The following is a 20,873-nucleotide window of genomic DNA, read 5'->3' as shown; positions in this document are numbered from 1 at the left end:
GTTTGGGCAATTCTCAAGCTGAGCGAATGATTGGATTTAGGGTGGGAAAAAAACAACAACAGAAGAGGAATTAAAAAAGTGTCCACTCGTGGTTCAGACATTGTAGCAGCAACAACTATATGTTTAGATATTATTGAATAGTACAATAGTATGTGGTAAAAGCGAAAGTAAAGTGAACTGCTGATAGTCACCGCTCTCACTCTTTCGCTCTCGCCATCCCTCCCTTCCGCTCGCTCTCTCTTTCTCTGCTCTCTCTCTCTTTCATCCTTCCTCCCTCAAACATCACGTGGTCTACCACTGACGTCACCCCGCTCTTCTCCCAGCAACGTTTCCATCAGCGCTGACGTCACCGGGAGCCCGAGCCGCGTTGTTACCTGGCAACCAGATCCGAGCGCTCGTGCCCGGCCTTGCCGAGCACTCGGCTCGACTCTCTGACGTGAGTGTGACGTTAATGAGTTGGGTATCAATTTGTCATGGCGGAGGGGGCGGGGGAGAGGAAGAGGCGGTGGCTACGTACGAAGAGGAGGAGTTCCCTCCCTGTGCGAGTACCGAGAGAATCACTCAGCCACATTCCGGCGGAGAGCACCGGTGCACAGGCGCAGAACAGAGCCGCACCAAATCACCTCAAACGGGCGAGGAGTAGAAATTGCTCCCGGTTTGTTTTTCCTGCGATCAATTTTTGCTGGCTTTCTTCTATTTGAGAAGAACCCCAGGAGGAGATTTATGTACACTTTGTAAGGTAAGCCTAACATTTGGGATATTTTATATTTTCACATACAATCATTTTAATGTGCCGGAGTCACGCTCGCAGGTTTCGAGGTTAATCCCTTTCTATTCATTTTAAATATAATATAATATTATATGCCGTTCCGTCTTAGGCAACAAATAACTAACAATTAACAAACATATGGACTAACATATACATCTAGTATCACTTTAGAATACCGCATTGGTAGAATGCAAGCGGAAAACCCCAAAATAATAAAAATATATATAAATACTAAAAACATTGTACAGCTTCGATTTGAATAAAATGATGCAGATTTAGTGCAGAGATGAACCTGTGCGGCTCATTGGCCACACTGTGCGCTTTTCTAGAAAACACCCATGAATGCTGAACCTCTCGCCTTTTATAAATCACTAAATCAATTAAAAATAAAATCATACTTTGTGTTGTCTACTGCGACGACTACGTTTATCTATTTCAACTGGACTGCTAAGTGAAGAACTCATAGTAGCCTTTTGGGGAAAAAAATGTAATACATCCATTCTTTTAAGTTGAGTTCAAAGACTAGACTGCAAGGTGGCGAAGAACTCAGTAGCCTTTTGGAAAAAATCTAGTACATCTGTTTGTTTAAGTTTAGTTCAAAAATGTCTTGTGTATGCATATTGTATTGATGTGGGTGTTTGTGTTGAATAGAAACAACTTATATGTTATCTTGCCCCATAGTGTACTGTAAAGCCACTCCATTCCTTCAACAATTTTCTCTACATCTTTTCCTCATTTCATTAGCCCGCTAGCCTCATCCCATACCCTGCCAGCATCGGTGCACCATGGTGATCATGTCAGACAACATCCGGGGGCCCCGGCCCAGCCCAGGGCCCCAGGGCAGGCCCCTGCAGGTGGGCTTCTATGAGATCATTCGCACCCTGGGCAAAGGCAACTTTGCTGTGGTGAAACTGGCAAAGCATAAAGTCACCAAAACCCAGGTTGGTGGATGTATTCTTCTCGTACATGCATTTACATATGCTTCGTTTGTGAAATCCAAAATCCTAATTGAACCTGTGAATAATTTTCTTAGGTGGCCATAAAGATTATTGACAAGACCCGACTGAACCCGTCCAATTTGGAGAAAATCTACAGAGAAGTGCAGATTATGAAGTTGCTCAACCATCCCCACATCATAAAACTCTATCAGGTGAGTTTACCTTTACATTATACGTGTGTGTGTTGGTAGGTGGGTGCCGTGTTACTGTTGTACAATATTTATGTTCTACCTTCCGAGAAAGTCTCAGAAGTGCAGGAAGTGGCTTCATGTTTCAAGTGCGAGCGATTTGGAAGGAGTGGCAACAATGCATGCCTCAAATTGTTTCTTTTTTGTAGTTGTAATTAAAATGCTCGTACGATTGGGAGGGTCACATTGATTGACGGCGCTTAGTGTTAAGTCCAATTAGAGTTCTCTTCGACCAAGTGCAATGTGTCTGAGCATCACGTGAAGGCTTTCCCTCGCTAATTGAATTGAAGAATTAAAGTGGAGAGAATCCTCTAAGCTGGCTTTGCGTGACAGGTGCTTGGGAAATGCAACACACCAGCATGTAAACAAACTTTCTTTGTTTTCCTTATTGCCTTTTGCTGGGTTTTTTTGCGACTTAATTTGGAGGATTATTAATTAAAGGTCTCCCAGTTGTAAGCAGCTCAGCAATCCTAAATTGTCTCTTTGTTGTTTATATTCAGAGCCTAAAGGGTTACGTTAAGAAAATGATAGAAACTCTGGAATTGTTCTTTAATAAATGTGTCACATACATATTAAAGAGACAAGGTAAAAAACATGTTCTAAATTACATGTTTCATTTAATCACGTTCTGTTTTTTTACTGTGATATTTTTATTTAGCCTTTTGTGACAGTTTTTGATCGTAAAAATTTGATTTTGCGTTTCAACCATAAGGGATAAGTGATGAGTAATCGAGTTCCAGTCAGTTCTGGTACAAGCGCATCATGTCGTTAGCCTTTGACCTTACGTCCACGCCGAGGACCATTGACGTGCCCCAGTGCAATGACGTCAGCTCCACCTCCACAAGTGGTGCGCTATCTCACTGATAAAGACTCAGAGGAAGAATCAGACTCCAGGATTCAAAGTCTCGCATGTCCAAGTTTTCCGTTGCATTTTGTTATTTATTGAAAATGCCATTTGTTGTGCAACGTTCACCCTCAGCTGATGTGGCCCTCCCCAGAGAGCTCTCTGGATAAATAATGGCGCTCTATTAAAAAACTGGAAAGATCCGGAAGGGCGTCTTTCCAGTCTGGCTTGTCAGCTGGCTGGTGTTGACCACATTGTCGGGCCACGTGAGAGGCTGTTTGAAACCGCATGGAGCGTTTCGTAGAAATCAAACCCCTCTTCTTAAGTTCACTCCAAAGAATGCCTAAGGAACTTATTGACTATTTCAATTTCCCACTTGGGTTTATTACTGGTGTTTTTCTTACACCATTCCTGTTTTTCTTTATAGGTCATGGAGACCAAAGATATGCTGTATATCGTGACAGAGTATGCGAAGAACGGCGAAATGTTTGGTGAGTTCTTGAATATTTTGTATCTCTGAGCAGTTGCCACGGTAACTCGAATTTCTGTGTAGTTGAAAAAAACAACATATTACGTTCTATTTATGTTTTTTAATTGCACAACATGGGGCAAAAATGCTGTGTTTATTGTGACCTTTTCGACATCATTCGAAGGACAGTTAAAAGTTCCAATTAGTATCATAGTGAATCAGTGTCGTATCATAGCGATTTATTGGAGTCATCAATGACTCATTTTCAAAGTCATCAAAGTACAAAAATGTAAATGCGGAGGGCAGGAGAACATTTGTTTCCTAAAATGTGCCTTTTGGACTAATGAACAGAAACAAATGATGCGCAAAGTACACGATGTTCGGATTGGCATATTGGGGGTGAATTTAATCAACTGGGAATTTCAATAACAAGCAACGTTTACTGAAAAAACATCCTTCTCTTCTTTCCAGATCACCTGACCTCAAACGGCCGCATGAACGAAACAGAAGCGCGGAAGAAATTTTGGCAGATTCTCACGGCAGTCGACTACTGTCACCGGCACCACATCGTCCACCGTGACCTCAAAACCGAGAATCTGCTGCTCGACGCTAACATGAACATCAAACTGGCCGGTACGTCCTCTACGACCTCTTGTTCCCTTCACGTTATTTCAAATCGTTTCATGCTAAGCATCTCGTGAAGAGAGCCTCGTAATTGCTGCACCGTAAGTGTGATAACGCTGCGTTCGCTGACCGCAGTTACGTCAGCACATGTAGAGAACATGGCGTTCCAGGCACAGGCGAGTGATGTAATCCGGTCCACAAACAAGCTGAGTTCAGTGGCTCTAAGAACAAAAAAAGAGTATTGTTCTCTCAACTGTTTGTACAATGATGGAAGAGTACAATTGTCTAAGATGTCCTTGATAAGTTTGAAGAATTAAGCCTCTGAGATAAAACAAGTCAACTCCTGATTGGTTGATTTACTGACTAAAATGTACGTTCTGTACTTGGATGCAGAAATAAATCGAGTTGATAAATAAATGAGGGAGTTTGAATTGCTATTTTAAAATTATATATTTGTATCATTATTTGGATCCAGAGTGCAGCAATTCCAATTAAATCATCTTTTTTTTTGTGCGTGTTTTGGTAGACTTTGGATTCGGTAACTTCTACAATGCAGGGGAGCCCCTGTCGACATGGTGTGGCAGCCCCCCGTACGCAGCACCTGAAGTTTTTGAAGGCAAAGAGTATGAAGGACCTCAATTGGACATTTGGGTAAGTTCTTAGTTTGGAAAATAGAAACTAGACTCCAAATACCTTTTGTTCTAATCTTGATGATTGTGTATTTCTTCCTGGCAGAGCCTCGGTGTGGTGCTCTACGTGCTGGTTTGTGGCTCCCTTCCCTTCGACGGTCCCAGCCTTCCTACGCTCAGGCAAAGGGTCACTGAGGGACGCTTCAGAATCCCCTTCTTCATGTCCCAAGGTAGCTTTGAATTACCACCACAATGCAATCGGTCCTGGTTTTAATTCCCAAACAATTTCTCCAGACTGTGAAAACCTCATCCGCAAGATGCTGGTGGTGGACCCAGCAAAGAGGATCAGCGTGGCCCAGATCAAGCAGCACCGCTGGATGCTGGCGGACCCCACGGCCGCCCACCAGACTTTGAGTCACTCTCTGACGGATTACAACTCCAACCTTGGGGACTATAGTGAACCTGTGCTGGGGATCATGAACACCCTTGGGATCGAACGCCAAAGGACCATCGAGGTGAGCAATTTCAAAGTACCCAGCGCAATATACAACAAAATATATCAAATAAACAAGTAGAAGCTAACTTGACTGTTTCATCTCAAGTCTTTACAGAGCAGTAGCTACAATCACTTCTCAGCCATCTACTACCTGCTACTGGAGAGGGTCAAAGAGCATCGCAACCAGCAGCTGAGCCGTCAGTGCGGAAGCTGGAACCAAAGGCAGAGGAGCATCTCCGACACCACCGGAGCAGAGGTGAGTTTTCTTCCCACTCCTACGAGAAACGTTGGGATTTCATCGGTGTCGCTGATGGAGGTTCTCCGATTTGCAGCAAGTCATCCTGAAGGCAGAGAACTTGAGAACAGCAGCATTCTCCATTCCAACCATTCCTCCAATCTACTCGGAGATGGAGTGCGATCAAGGTGGATTGTTCCAGGTAAATATCAACAATAAGAGGACACGGATTGTGATCAACATTTTCACCACCAAAGGTGTATCTAAACTGATCTTATCTTCTCCAGCGCATTGTCTTCCCGGTGGAGGCCAGCTTCAACAGGCTGCTGTGGAACCGCTCCATTTCCCCTAACAGCCTGCTGGAGACTAGCATCAGCGAGGAGGTGCGGCCCCGCGACCTGGAGGAAGAGGAGGCGGCGCAGAGCGTTAGTCCGCTGCTGCCCCCCACCACCACCTCACGCCGGCACACTCTGGCCGAGGTGTCCGCACGCTTTCACCAGTGCAACCCTCCATGTAAGCAATTCTCTCAAGGTTGCTGAAATGCAGAACGAGTTTACTCTTTTGATATTAATTTCTTTCTATCCGTCTATCTAACAGGTATCGTTGTCAGTCCCTCGGACGGTGCATCTTCTGACAGTTGCCTGAAGTCGTCCTCCAGTCCTACCGGGCCTCTGCAGGCTCCCATGGGTGGCAACGTGTCAACACCTCCTTCCTGCGGTGCTAAAGAGGGAGGCCTCCTGCCTGCTGGCGCCCCCCTGGCCCTCTCCTCACACCTCCTGCCCCAAATCCAGGGCAGCCTTCCTGCAGCCAGTTTCCAGGAGGGTCGCAGGGCCTCTGACACCTCCCTGACACAAGGTACCATAAGAGAACATTCAAACGGGGTCATTTCTTTCCCTTTCCCCTGACCGAACCTGATTTTTCTCGTGCCTGAACCTTGTCGGATCACAAGACGGTATTGTGTAACACATTCCCATGCCTCTCTGCAGGCCTCAAAGCTTTCCGGCAGCAGCTGAGGAAAAACACTCGCACCAAAGGGCTCCTGGGATTGAACAAGATCAAGGGTCTGACGAGGCCGGTGGCGTCACCTCCGTCCTCCAACCGGGGCAGCCGAGGGTCCCTGGGCCCCGCCCTATCTGAACACCGCAGCATGCTAGAGGAGGTGCTGCACCAACAACGGTGAGACATAGAAAAATACTTTTTACGTTTTCCAGACCTTCCCGTAATTGGTCAAAACAGTGTTATCAGGTCAAACACTCAAACTGCCCTTGTACTATATTTCTCACAGGATGCTCCAAATCCAGCACCAGTCCCACAAAGCTCAGGTCCAGAACACTCCATCAGGACCCACCCAGAATCCTTTGCTGTTTCTGTCCCAGCACCAGTCACCCTCACCTCCGCCATCTTCAGTATTTGCTTCATCTTCTTTATTCGAGGCGCCATCCCACCTTCAGAGCAAGCCACTGCCCCCTCCTCAGCCGCTGGGCCTGCCTCGTGGCCTCTGGCAGCATGGCCTGGAGACCACCTCTTTGTCTCCCGTAGCCTCCGCTGCTTACCTCCTGGAGGCCCGTCTACACATCAGCCCGCACCACCACCACCACCACCACCACCACACTGGCCTGCAGCAACAGCCGGCCCCTGTCCAATATCCCACCGCCTGGGCCATGGCCCCGCCATCCGGAGCTGAACCTGACATGCAGGACCTGGTTCTGACGGGTCAGACGCAACTGAGCAACTGCGTGATGGTCAAGTAGAGAAACAATAGCGCAATGAAGCAAGCTAAGCTTTTGCTATCATATAAGCTATAAGAGCAATAACCAAACTGTGCACAAGGTTACACGAATGCAATAACAGACTTTTTCCATGCTGTACAAAAACAGGAAGACACCGTCCAACACATGACTGGAGCGAGGGCCAAAACATTTCACTTCCTTATGATCCGCTCCCACTTAGTTCGCCTTTTTTTCTCTACAGAGACACATTTCACTTAACACAGAACGGCTAATATGTTGGATGAAACTGTGATTTTTTTTTCTTCAAGATGTTTAACCTGTGCAAATGCTGCTTTTTTTTTTCCTTTTTTTTTTTTTTTTACCTCAAAAGACTGTGGCACGAGACAAGCACAACTACCTAGCATCCAGGAAGTAGTCAGACCCTCGGCCTCCGCAATACACCATGTGCACTAAAGTATCCATCTACAAGAATACTCCTTTAGTTCTCCTTTGAATCTCAAATAACTCAGCAGTTTTCGGGAAGGCCTCTTTCTGTTATTTGCAGAAGCAAGCTCCATTGATGGAAGAACCCCATCAAACCTCGGACACACTCCAGCTACAACGATGGAAAAGTTAGCGATACTAAAATGAAGACCAACTATTCTGCTCAATGTTTCCACTGATATGGAAGTAGAGAATTCTGAAAGAAATTCTGCCATCTTAAGGAAATATCAGTCCATCCCGAAACTGCGGGAACAGTGCAATAATTCCATGGGGAGACGGTTGGCAAATGCATAGGTACGTCTTATGTTAGACTATATCGAAGTTTTTTTTTTTGCTACCAAAGAGCCGACTAGAATCAGTGATACACACTACTGAGTTGTCCACGTGTAGCATGTTACTCAACCAAAGTGACGTTAAGCTCGGGCGGCCACCAAATCTTAAAGCTGCTTGTCGTAATAGCTTCGGCTGGTACTTTGACAATCTAGCAATATACTGTACCCAGCAACAATGTGTAGAAGCAAGTGAATCAATCTAAAAAAAAAAAAAAATGAAAAGAACTGACATACTTTTCATGAATATGTTTTTATTTCAACTTCCATGTTGGAAAAACATTGTAGTGTTGATGCTGCGGGTTGTTTTGCACTCACTACTAACACGTGTGCCTTTTTATCTGAACAAATGTACAATGTTTGAGCTCCTCTTTGACCTTGTTATGTAAGCAAAAAAACGGGATTGCACATATTTCCTATTGCTAAAATGGCTTCAAGTTGTATTTGTTGTGCAAAAAGAATGGTCCCGAGCGACTGAAACACTACGACTTGATGCAGCGTGACCCTTTTTGATAACATTTTTGGATAATAAGAAGTATTTCAAGTTTGTTTGTTTTCCTGATTTGTTACTTGACTGGCCGTCTGTGCTTGTGTGTATGAGAATAAGGAAAGATTGTTTATTTATGTGCTATTTATTTGAATAAAGTTCACTTCCTAAATGATCTGTGGTTGAAATTTATTTCATCATTGCGAGTATTTCATTAGCAGTCTGGTTCATTCAGCCAGGGGTTGTCCAACCATTTTTACCCCTTTTTCTTTTTTTTTTTTTAAATAGAGTTGTCAATATCGCTATTAAGTGTCCGCATTAAAACTCATCATGAGTATGTACCAGAATAATGAAACTTTACACGTAACACTAGTATGTATTGTAATTTTCATTATGTGTGTAGCTTGTGCCTTGTTACCTTGTTACCTTATTTATTTATCAGCTCCATGCATCCAGCATGAATACACACAGCTTTGTTTTCATTTAGGAGAAATTATAAAACTGCCTGGTAACCCAAATTCAAACTCGGACAGCGCGTGTTGACAAACACATCCCACCGCCATTGCCCGCTGTGATCTCATCTGTTGGCCTATTCATATAACATCTTTAGGAATGCATGAAGATGCGGGGATGTCGACAAGTCATGAGGGGCAATGTCACGAGTCATTCACATAACCAGTGAAGGTGTCATCGCGGGGCCAAGGGACTCCGTTGAAGTGAGTTGAGGAGTTTTAGTTCAAGATATCTATAAGCAGTTGTAGTTTGCAGGGTTTTTTTTTATGTTTATTTGCTGTTGACTCTGTGTAGCCATTAGTTTCTGTGCATTTAGGTGACATCTAGTTCTTGATGACGAAGAATATCCAACCTAAAATTGTATCCGTATCTATATCTCAAATTGTAACTGTAATATGCGATATGTAGAAAGTCATTTTGACAAGTAATTGTTTCATTTATAGATATGCAATGTCAGTTCGCTTGGTGAAGTCAAAAATCCACAATCCACTGAATGTATTATGAGCGTGTTGCATTCTAAAGAATTACAGCTTTTCTTATGTCTCGGGATGTTTATCTGTTCAAATGTAAGAGAACGCCACACCATAATGAAATTTCTCACTTCCCTTTTTGATTTTCCGAGTGTTTAAAAAAAGAAGTCACGAGTTATGTTATTTCACACTTGATGCTTGAGCAGGCATGTCACAAACCAACTTTGGGTCTAAAATCTAAAGTCATAATAACTTCTTATACTGATGAGTTAAAGCTACCAAAAATCAGTTAGCTAGTTATCAAGAACATTACATTTCATTTTCAGAAATGACAAGCCTATTCAGCTCTTTAGCATTCCAATCTCAACCTGCTGGGTCAAACTAATTAACCCAACCTTGGATAAAATTATGCTCCAAATCAACAGCTACCCAGTGTTAGGGAAACTACCTAGATTTTTTTGAATTAGGACGTGAGCAATTAAAATGTCACTTTTCTAGAAAATGTCCCCTAAATGGAAACTATTTCCCAAGCTGTGTGAACAGAAAGTCCCGCTGAGCTTGTTTGTTGACTTTGCTACGGCCCTCCGCGCACCGCATTCATTCTCTTCCTGTCAAAGAGCTCCATTATGCGGCGTGACGCATGTGTCTCCTTTCCCCCCTCACGTAGGCCCAATTAGCGGCGCACTTATCTGACACAGCTCGATGGCCGACTTCCCGACAATTCTGATTGTGTGAGTTTGTATTTGCAGCTGATGTTGCATCATTGTTTTCTTAATAGCTCCTTGATGTCTGTGAAATACCGAAAAGGCTCACCAATACACTCATACAATAGTGTCTTAACTTACAGTCCCATCCAAAAGTATTGGAACAGCTTTTTTTTCAGGGTTTTTTTTTTTTTTTTCAATACTGGAGACAACTGGATCAAAAGATGAGTATCGCACAAAAGTTCAGAATTCCAGCTTTTCTTTCTTGGGATGTACAACTGTGTTGAATAACTCAGGACAGAGCACCTTTTGTTTGAAGCCACCCACTTTTTTTAGTGAGTACTGGAACTTAGCCACTTGAAAAACTGCATTGAGCCTGGAAAACATTGACTTCACCAAACTGTTTGCTTCATTTATTTCAAATGCTTTATCAAACATTTACTGCTGCCTTTTTCAGTCCTTCTTTGTTTCTGAGAGTTTATCCTCTTCAGGAAGTAAAATGCATGCTCTATTGAGTTTAGGTGCGGTGATTGTCTTGTCCCTTCCAAGACCTTTGACATTTGTTGGCAGTGTGTCTTAGGTCATTGTTTTGTTGTATGATGAAGCTTCGCCTGATTATTTTGGATGCGTACATGCATGTTTCCGTGGCGTTATAGTAATTCAGGCGTTTTCACGATGCAATGCTAATGGTCAAACTAAAGATCTATTTTTTAGGTCTCGAGGTTTCGCAGATACGAGGATTCCGGCCGACACCAGCAATATGTGATATCATTAATCAAGTTGATTATTAACAATTTATTCATTAGTCTTCTTAATTATGTCATTTTATTTTTATAAAATATAAATATGGAGAACGTTTTCGACTTGACTCTCCCTTTTGGACAATCATTGTAGTTCAGAGGGCAGGCTTTTGTCAAGCACAGTGCTCACTTCAGAACAACAAATCAATCATTTTGGGTGCTTTTAACGTTCCCATCTGTCACTAAGTAGTCAACCTACACTTTGGGATGAAGTGCATGCACAGACTTGTAATTAGGACACTGCATACATCAGCTTACTGGAGCACAGTAATGGCAGATCTCTCTCTCTCACACACACACACACACACACACACACCGGGCTGTCATCTGTGAGTGCTATGACGCACGTCGGGCCTCTGTTAATATTGCACAGCAGCTCCATGAGCATTCCTTGACAGGCATTCCTTTCCATTATGGCTGCTGCCCACTCAGCCGAGCAACGGTGTTTCGATTTAGCTCTCCTTTGCAGATTGTCTTTCTACACTCCTGATGGAGCGCTTCATCTTTCATTCGTGTAACTCAAGCCACTGGTAGACAGCTGCGTATTTAACACACGGCCAACTGCTGCCAGCTCATTTTGGGAGACATGTTTCTCAAAAGCTTCAAACCATCCCAGCTTCAAACTATTCGGCTTATTGAAGACATATCTGCAGCTATTTATGTATTTATACATTGGCTGGAGATCCATAAGAGAGCTTAAATTGGTGCATTTCTTTGGCCTTTGAGACTCATAATTCAAAATCACAATGCACTTTTGTGGACTATGTGGAAACATTTTTGAAAGACACCAGCGTCAACATAGACATAGGTTAACATTTGGGTTACGTTTGAATGCATGTTCCTCAAAAGCCATGAATTAACATGTGGTGTGCCCCAGGGCTCAATTTTAGGCCCTTTATTGTTTAATTTAAATATATGCTCCCTTTTGCATTGATTGATTGATTGATTGATTGATTGAACTTATCACACTTGTATGATAAGCATGAATGTTAAAAAGTGAAGAAAAACCTCTATGATACGTTATGGCACGTCACTAGTGGTGTGGGCCTCTAATTGCATCCCGTGTGACACATGACTATCAGAAGAGGAAACTCGGGGTCATGGCAGGTGCCTCACTCGACTTACGTTGCGATTAAGTGACACCAGAAACCGTCACGCCACATGGTTGTTACGTGAGCATGTGTGTGTGTGTCTGCAGAGAGGATTACTAACATAGTGTTGGGAGGCAAATATTTGCTTTTTTTACTACAACATTAATGAACACGTTGAAGTAATACTTGCAATGCAATATAGGTTGGCAGTTTTAGGTCCATGTGACGGTCTCACATTAAAGTGATTCACGAGGAGGATTTGCAATTTTTTTGTTCATCTGTATTCCTCTGCACAAGGTCATCATTACATCATACGTGTAGTGTGCAGAATGTCCATGGTTTTGTTCTCCCCTAAGTGTGTCATGTTGGCACAACCATCCGGAGAACAAAATGACGATGTGCATTGGCAGCAGTGAGCATGAGTGATTTGAGCCAGAACATCTCGTCATGGAGTCTCTTTTGGGATTTGTTGAAGTAATTAGGAGCCTGTGCCCTGGGATATGAGTCTATTTTCTCTTCTTTTTTATTTTCATGTTGGAACTCTTCCCATCAGATCACTGTGATAACGCTCTAATTCTCAAGGACCAAGCTCATGAGTTATTTCCTAGTTTATTGCTGCCGACAGGCCAAATCCTATGTGAATATTTGGTAAATTTAATAATTTTCCACAACAATACTATTGTGGCCAAAAGACGCCCAAATTACATTCTGGTGAACCCTTGCTGTCCTTTATGGAGCTATTCATTATCTCTGGCTGGCGGGAAACTGAAAAACAAAAATGTTGATCATTGTTCTCCAACTTAAAAGTAAACATTGGCAAATGATTTAATTTGAAAAACAGAACCAGTCTGCTATATGACTGTAGAAATTTGAGAGTATTTACTGTTGAGAGGCTGAAATTCATTGAATGTGGACAATTTCAAATTTAACAAGGTCTATAATAGATTAATTGACTGTCAAAATAAGACCAATTAATTTGACAGTCAATTAGTTGATGATTAATTATTGCACCTCTAATAGATATCACTTATTGGTCAAGACAATTGTAGTGGTTCTTCTGTCTTACAACAAGTCTTTCGGGTTTCATTGCAAACACTCACTTAAGTGACCAAATATGGTTCCTTTGCTGGAGCAAGATTAAAATCAATTTCTGATGACTGCTTTATGGGTGATGTTTTGGTTATTTTATTTTATACTCAACACCCGTCGCAGACAAACCCTGTGATCGTGATCATACGGGCTGCGATCACGAGCCTGTAAAAAGTGAGCGAGCAAAACCAGCTGGCTGCAGCTCTCACGGCTCTTTGAGCTGGAAAACCCGGTGACCCAGCTGTCTGCATGCATTGACGTAGGAGATGGGGGGGGGGGGTAATAGGGACGATAGGGGCTCTCAGGATGGAAAATCCTGAGTCACCATAACAATTCTTCAAATCTACAAACATGTGTCGCTGCAAGTCTTTGGAGGGTGACACTTTAATGTGACAGTCATAAAACGCTGAGGATGCACAATTGCTCATAATATATATTTGATGCTCTGTCCTCGTGCCTCTGCAAGAACTCCAGATAACATCTGTGTGTTGATGTTGATTAAGAAGCAATCACGAGCTGTGGGGCCACTTTGTCTATCCTTTTATTGTCTTATGTCCTTTTATTGTCTTATGTCCTTTTATGTTTTGTTCTGCCTCCAGGGCCGTACATAGGATTTTGAAGGTGGGGGGATGGAGAGAAGGGGGACTCCAAGTTTACAAAAATAACACTAATCAACAAATTGCATTTTTTTAACCAGAGATGCAAGGGGATTTTCTGGATGAAATGTTTGGGCTTATTCTGAAACTATTCTCTTTCAAACAGCATTATGACCGCAGTTCCACTAAATATCCATACTCATTACAAACTTGATATCCGACTTTCCTGTTACACAGTTAAAAAGCCAAACCAATCCACCATTTGAAAAATCATTTTATAAGGACTTACTTGTTAATTTAGTATGGAGGTTGTATGAATACTGTCCTGTGTGTGTCGGGTAGCAGTGGCTGTGGACATCTCGGTCATGACACAGCTCTGCGAATGTTGCATAAGATGGAGCTCTGCAAGGTCACTAACAAACAGGATGGGGGGCGGGGACATGCTACGGACGTCAATAACCTGCAAAATGCAGAGGAGATAGAAAAGAGCAAGGCTCAGGATGCAAACAAAATGAGAAAATTAAATGGCAGACTTGAATTTTTTTCCTATTTGTTTCTCCTACACAGTCATGTGGCTCTAGAATATCAAGTATTTAAAAAGCTGCACCAGCTGCTGAACTTTAGCTGTCGTAACAGGAAAGCCAAACGTCAGTGGTTGGACTCCTTGTATCAATTTTGTTTTTTGTGCTAAAATGAACTAAATAAGTCAATAAAATATAGAATGATTAAATTACTTAATATGTATTCTTATTTATAATAGAGTATATATTCATATAATACAGCAGTGTCATGGGAAAAAAATATTTTCTTTGATTTTATTTGATTAAAGTGTTTGAGAGAATAATATAGAGTTCAAAGGTTATTTTCAAACGGCTGCACTCTACTGAAGGGGATTTTTTGTGAAGCATAACGGCACAACTCCAATAATGTAAAGATTGCAAAATTTGCAGACTAATTATGTTTTTGTTTTAGTTGAAAACTGCCCAAAAGTCAGGACAGTTCATTTGCCTTACAGATCTGAGCTTCGGGTTTGAATCTCAGCTCAGGCCCCACTTGTGTGGAATTTCCATGTCCTCTTTGTGCTTGCTTACATTTTATACATGCATCTGGCATCTTGGACAAAAGTCAAGTAGGATAGGCCGGTTTTCGCCAAATGCGTGTGACATCATGGTGACAAGCACTACAGAATGTTTCTTTCCAGTCAGACAGAAAGAGAGAGAGAGTGGAGCTATTTCCACCTCCTATTGAGCGACCCCCCCCACTAATAGACGTGACAATCAAGCGTTATCAGAGCCGCCTCCATGTGACGCAAACTCCCAGACACGGGGTCGTGACTGCAGGTGCCGTGGTCGCCCCTCCTCCTCTCAACCTCACCCCCAAGCCCCCTCCCCTCCCCACCTGTGTGGATAGCGGGGACATGATTGGACAGTGGGACAAGAGGCCGAGGTGACATAAGCAAAGGCAACAGAGCGCTGACGAACTTCCTGCCTGGAGCTGAGTGCTGTGTGAATGCTGAGGTGACGTTTGTGTCACTTGCAGGGACGTGTCACTCACACACAAGTGTGGATGTGTTTGTGATGTGGGTGGGTAATATCTCCTTGTGTCCTTGTCTCATTCGAAACACAGTGAAGCCATTTACATAGTACCACTGAAAGCAACACTACGTCACAACTCTAAATGACAATTGCCTGAGGAATTCAGAGGAAGTTAAAGAAACTAACTCATATGTAGATTTAACTCAGGTGCACTTCCTACATAGATGGAGGCATCCTTAAACATCTTTAAAGCAAATAATGACAGGAGGAATTTTATCACAGGAATGTGTATGTATTTATGTATAGGGCAGGGGTGTCAAACTTTTCGCGGGCCGCATTGTAGCCATAGCTTCTTTCGGAGGGCCATTATGACTGTCAACCCAAATCAATGTAGGAGCACCTCATATTATATACAGTAAAAGCTATAAAACAAACTGACAAATAACTCGTTTTCAAATCAGACGAGTAAAAACTGGTCAAATATTTAAAAAAAAAGATATTGAAAGTGAAGACAACTTGCAATTCTAGCAATGACGCGAATTTGATGCACTATTTGTCTTTGCGGGCCATGTAAAATGTGGCGGGCCGTATCTGGGGCCTTGGGTTTGACACTTGTCATTCATCCTAGTGGTAACAGCATTGTTAGTGGATGACCACTTTGACTAGCTACTCTGCAACCAAATGTCAGGGACTGCTACATGTATATTAATGTATTTAGTCCCCGCAAAATGATGTGGCGGGCCCTATCTGGGCCCCCAGGCCTTGAGTTTGACACCTGTGGTATAGGGAATCTTCAATAGGATTGTTGCTGGTGATAGCTGGCAGTTTTATTTTGTTGATTAGGAATAATTAGGAATAATGTGAGCATCTCAACACTCACTTTGCACATATTGATCAACCCATTGCTGGAATACATTGCAAATTCTCCAAATTAAGCCCCCCCCCCTTTATGGACTCAAGACTGTTCAATTCAGGGTTTTTTTTTTACGTGCAAGTTTTGGGGTCATTTTTCTCGTGAGGGCTGAAGATAAAACGCATCATCTGCTCATTTTATCTTCAGCCCTTACGAGACTCTCGGCTACGAGGCAACAACTTCACCCGTTTCTGCAGTTCTTCGCAGCAGGCAAAGGAGTGCGTGAAAGGCCGAGAGGGAAGCGGACATGCGTCATCCGTCTGAGTTGAACTCGCATACTCTGCTCATCAGCATGCGCGCACGCACACAAGCATGGGGTCTGTGGTCATCAAATGATTGCACGTGTCTGTCCTCTTCTTTTTTGGTGGCGTCAAAGCCCAGTCAAAGTAAACAAGAGCAAGGCCGGGTGTAATAATAAAAAAAAAATCATCACATTCATTCACGATCATTTTAAGCACATCACATTATCTGATTGAAGGATAACCGTGTGACAGTGTCAAAGCACACATTTGTGTCAATTACGCTTTCAGCCGAGTCATTTGTTACAGGGTAGCTATAGCTGGAGCAGTTCAGAATCAAAGTCTCTAAAATGCCAAATGTATTTTCAAAAATGCAAACGAAAGACACCCTCTGGGGGTGCTTATTAGCAAATGTATTCATATGTGCACATCATGATCTATTTTCTGAATAACTCAGCTAGACATCACCAATCAATCAGAGGAGGGGGAAATGATGACGTTATTGGAGGCCAGCACCCCATGATGTGACTCAGTGCATGTTGCTTGACTGCAAAGTTCTCCTTAGTTTCTGTAAAAGATGTCAAGGTGGGAAAAGACATTCATCTCATATTTCTTTCCTTTTTATCTACCAATTACACATCATTAAAGAATCATAAGAATTGCAGCATGGCTAAAAAGCATTTTGTTTGATTCCCTGAACTGGCAAAGCTACTTACTGCTCAAATGGGTCACTCATGGCGAGTGTTCTGACTATAACTGGACAAATGTCACAAATTAAAATGTGAGTCTTAATACTGTATTAAAGCTGACAACTGATGGAGCCTAAAAGGTTATGCAGACAGATGACATACATCACCGTTACATAAAAATTTTAATGGGGTGAAAGTCATTTTAGAGCATAACAAGTTACTTAGAGCCGTCACAGCTTCAACATGTGGCACCACTCAATTCTTCCTACAGTACAATTGGGAGGGTACAAACTTAAAAAAAGGAGAGAGAGAGAGAGGGGGGGAAAAAAAAAAAAAGCAATTGGTGAGACTGGAACAAGGAAGCAAGACGTCTTGGCTCATGGTTCAGAAACGTCCCGAGCGCTCTCTGTCTCTGGAGCGGCGTCTATCGTGGTCGCGTCCGCCCCCTCGGCCTCCTCGGTCTCCTCTGTCTCCGCGGTCACCTCTGTCTCCTCTGTCTCCTCGGTCCCTTGAGCGGGATCGGCGGTCTCTGGAACGTGAGCGGGTCCTGTGACTACTGCACGGAGGAGGGACAAATGAGCAATCGTTTCCAAATGCAAAGACATTTGGATTGCTTCATAATTTGCACTACGCACCAATACCATTAGCAAATTTGCAATCGTGTCAGTTTGGTCTCTGTTTAGACGTACGTACCCTCCCTTCCGGCGGCGTCCATACAACTCTCTCCTCAGCTCACGTGAAATGGGCTTCAGGTGCATGAAATTGCAGAAGCCGCCTCGAGTGCATTCTCTGCGACGAGAGGAATACAGGGCACAGACAACAGCTGTCAGACAAGCAAAATACTTCCATGCAAGTCTGCTGCGACAGACATAGTTGATTTTATTGCACGTTTTGTAACGCTTGTGTAGGCCTTTCACAATAATCTACTTGTCTTAAATGGGACAGCTCAGCTCTTTTGCGAGTTTAGTCATGTGCTGTTAGCAAGCTGAAACCTCAACAAGTGCGATGTCATTTTCAGTGGACAGCAAATGGCAAAATGATTTTTAGAGGTATTACGTGTACATGTAAAATAATTACATTGTCAAATTGATTATAGAAGAACTATTAACTTTTTACTGCTGAAATCATCTAATTAATAATAATATGCCGATAAACTGCAAAATATTAAAGCAAAAACATTTGTTCTTCCCCAAGGCTCTTTAATTGTAAAAGTCCCAGCCGTTCATGGAAGTCTTTTTTTTTTATGGCAGCCTCCCAGCAGTGTTCTCTTTCTTTCCTTCATTTCTCTTTCTTTTTGTTTGGAATATGGACTTGGCCCGCAACGATGTGTGGCCATGGTCGGGGTCATCCCAGGTTTGGCCATCCAATCCATCCTTCTACCGCACCTTGGCTCGGATCGGTTGTTTTTCCCGTGCCTGGCTGCGCGCATTAGTTGGGACCGGCGTGAGTCAACGACAGTCCCGCTCATCTGGCCAGTGCGCCTCGCAACCGTTACCCCTGTGAGGGACCAGCTCACTCGTGCTCGTCGGAACCTGGATGTGGCCGACCTTCGCCGAGCCTGCCCCTTGGTGACGATGAGCACTACCACTATGTGCCCCACCCATATCCACCCACTTAGCGCACACACTCACCCCATTTCATACTGGCGACAGCAAGCTTCCCTGAAGTCTGTGACAGGAGAGAGCTCCGCGTGAATGGGTTGTCCGTTGAACCAGCGATTGTTCAAGTCAATCACTGCCTTCTCGGCATCCTCTTCACAACGGAACTACAAGGAAACAATGATGACTTAAAAAAAAAGGGACGACAGGTAAAAAAGGCGACTGGACACCAACCTTCACATACACGTTTCCCACAAGGTGGTCTCCCAGGTTGTCGCACACGTTCATTTCCTCCACCTCGCCATACTTCTCCTCCATTTCTGTGAAGACCTCCTAAGAGCACGACAGGCGGAGCAACCAGAGCATTTTATCTGGGTACTAAGAGGAGTAGATGCACTGAAAAGCAACAATTTGGAAACCATTCTTACCTCAAAAAACTCATCATAGTGCTCCTGCATTTCCATGTCACTGATGGCACCTAGTGGACACAACGGAGAATGACTATAAGACACATGCCAGCACTGAATTTAAATGCATTTATTATCATCATTCTATAAATCAGGACACTTACAGGTGAGGCCATCAGCAGACTGGGCGCTGTTCTGAGGATTGCGGTAAATGTTCAGGAGGGCGATGGTCTGAAACCCAAGGCGCACAAAATCACAACATTTGCATCAGATCTCCTTAGATTCTGCAGGTGTGTCTGATGCAATAGTATATTTGCTGGAACCGATAAAAGGACTTTACCTGGCTGAAAGTTGGTTTATTGTGTAATCTGGAACAACGGTCCCCATGTCGACAGGCACCAATTTTAAAGTAGAAGGAGCAATTTACTCTGGGGAAAGAAGCACACAAACGTCCAGCATTAGTTTGAATTAGAAACAGGGGTCACCAATATTCCTAGGAATGTTCTAGAAGTCGTCAGTTCAAAATGCAGGCTTCTGCGAGGCGCTGTATTGCGTGCATACGCTGACCTCCATAATTATAATGATCTCAAATCAAAAGTGTGAAAAAAATAATAAAATGAAAAATATATATTGATTAAATCTATTGAGTGTGTAACATTGCCACTGAAAGTGAGCAAGAAAAGTGGATTACTTAGTTAGCCTTCGTTTCAATATTACAGTTCAAAATCTACAATTGAGAAATAGACTCCAATTTAAATCCCTTTTGGGTTACAGCACCCATTGTTGTGTCTCCTACGCCGAACTGATATTGGATCGGGATGCAAATTTAAATCAGTTTTGGGTCACAGCACACATTGTTGTGTCTCATACGCCGAACTGATATTGGATCGGGATCGAGATGCTACATAGCACGCTTCGCGGCGTTTTCATTCAAACAAAGACTTGTCTTGAACTCTGCTACTACGCACACAATCCATTAAAGTACCACTTCCCTTGATTTAAGACATTAAGATATTATAATTTTAACCCGTAACGTCAACTCGTGGGAGTATTCCAACACTACTCGCATGCTGGTTTTGAAGGCCAAGAAACGATAGCAGCGCGGCATTTTCTAGCTAGCCAACCAACCGGCTAGCTAACTAACGCTCAATAGCATTAGCAGTTAATGATATAGCCCCTCTGAAGCCGAACCAAAGCATGTATGGAACACCAATCGATACAAAACGTACAGTATGGACCCTACTATACGACGAATTATTTTTAAAAATCCTTACTTGTCTTTCTCTGTCCCAAAAATCGACGCCAAGTACTCAGCCATCTTGGCTAGCTTATACCCTTCCAGGTAGCAACCCCACGTTTTTCCGTCCCACCCCTTCACAATAAAAAAAGGAAACCACCAGCGCAATGTGAAGTTGGATTGGCATCCAAAGAGGAAAAATGCCATATGAACTATAAGAATTTAACATATTTTGACAAAGTTAGTCACTGTTCATCCGGAAACAATTTATATCACACATTTCCACACAAAAAAACGAGGAAACCAGCAATGAAAGAAACTTCATCTTTATTCTGAAAGAGACACCAGAAGTTCACATTGCTGTGCATTTCAGTATAAAACGGCTTTCAAAATAAGACCAGCAGTGTATTTCAAGGACTATGCTAAATTTATCGTCAACAATCAATCCCTTGTGTATTGTTTTATTTGGGTCTGAAATTGACCATTTATAAGTCTCCTGTTTATATAAATACGAGACATTAGTCAATTTAGTATACAGTAGATGTTGGCATTAATGCAACTCAATGGATACTTGGGAGTGTAAAGTTACATTTTCATAAAAGCAGTTTAACTTAAATATATTGATAACAGATGCACAGGAGAACAAAGAGAAATAGGTTTATTAATCTGGTTGAAAATCTTAATGGACAAAACGTCTCAAATTTGCAAGTT

General features: G+C 42.8%; 2 protein-coding genes across 2 annotated transcripts; one reads left to right on the top strand and one right to left on the bottom strand.

Annotated features, from left to right (window-relative positions):
• The first annotated feature begins 546 nt into the window (after positions 1 to 546).
• sik1 (salt-inducible kinase 1) lies at positions 547 to 8,456 on the top strand. The gene is made up of 14 exons (XM_061287213.1): positions 547 to 739; positions 1,514 to 1,710; positions 1,803 to 1,919; positions 3,227 to 3,290; positions 3,740 to 3,901; positions 4,419 to 4,543; positions 4,628 to 4,751; positions 4,816 to 5,036; positions 5,124 to 5,273; positions 5,350 to 5,454; positions 5,540 to 5,765; positions 5,850 to 6,107; positions 6,239 to 6,428; positions 6,538 to 8,456. The coding sequence occupies exons 2-14, from the start codon at positions 1,555 to 1,557 to the stop codon at positions 7,001 to 7,003; spliced, it is 2,364 nt and encodes a 787-aa protein (XP_061143197.1). The 5' UTR covers positions 547 to 739; positions 1,514 to 1,554; the 3' UTR covers positions 7,004 to 8,456.
• Positions 8,457 to 17,083: 8,627 nt separating this feature from the next.
• On the bottom strand, positions 17,084 to 20,316 carry u2af1 (U2 small nuclear RNA auxiliary factor 1). The gene is made up of 8 exons (XM_061286564.1): positions 20,200 to 20,316; positions 19,266 to 19,353; positions 19,090 to 19,156; positions 18,947 to 18,996; positions 18,753 to 18,851; positions 18,552 to 18,685; positions 17,614 to 17,709; positions 17,084 to 17,476 (listed from the first exon to the last, which is right to left on the bottom strand). The coding sequence occupies exons 1-8, from the start codon at positions 20,241 to 20,243 to the stop codon at positions 17,305 to 17,307; spliced, it is 750 nt and encodes a 249-aa protein (XP_061142548.1). The 5' UTR covers positions 20,244 to 20,316; the 3' UTR covers positions 17,084 to 17,304.
• Positions 20,317 to 20,873: the final 557 nt, after the last annotated feature.

The sequence above is a fragment of the Syngnathus typhle genome, linkage group LG9 (assembly GCF_033458585.1).
Source record: "Syngnathus typhle isolate RoL2023-S1 ecotype Sweden linkage group LG9, RoL_Styp_1.0, whole genome shotgun sequence".
NCBI classification, from domain to species: Eukaryota; Metazoa; Chordata; class Actinopteri; order Syngnathiformes; family Syngnathidae; genus Syngnathus; species Syngnathus typhle.
Note: the sequence above shows the minus strand (reverse complement) of the source record. Positions and strands in the feature narration are given on the sequence as shown.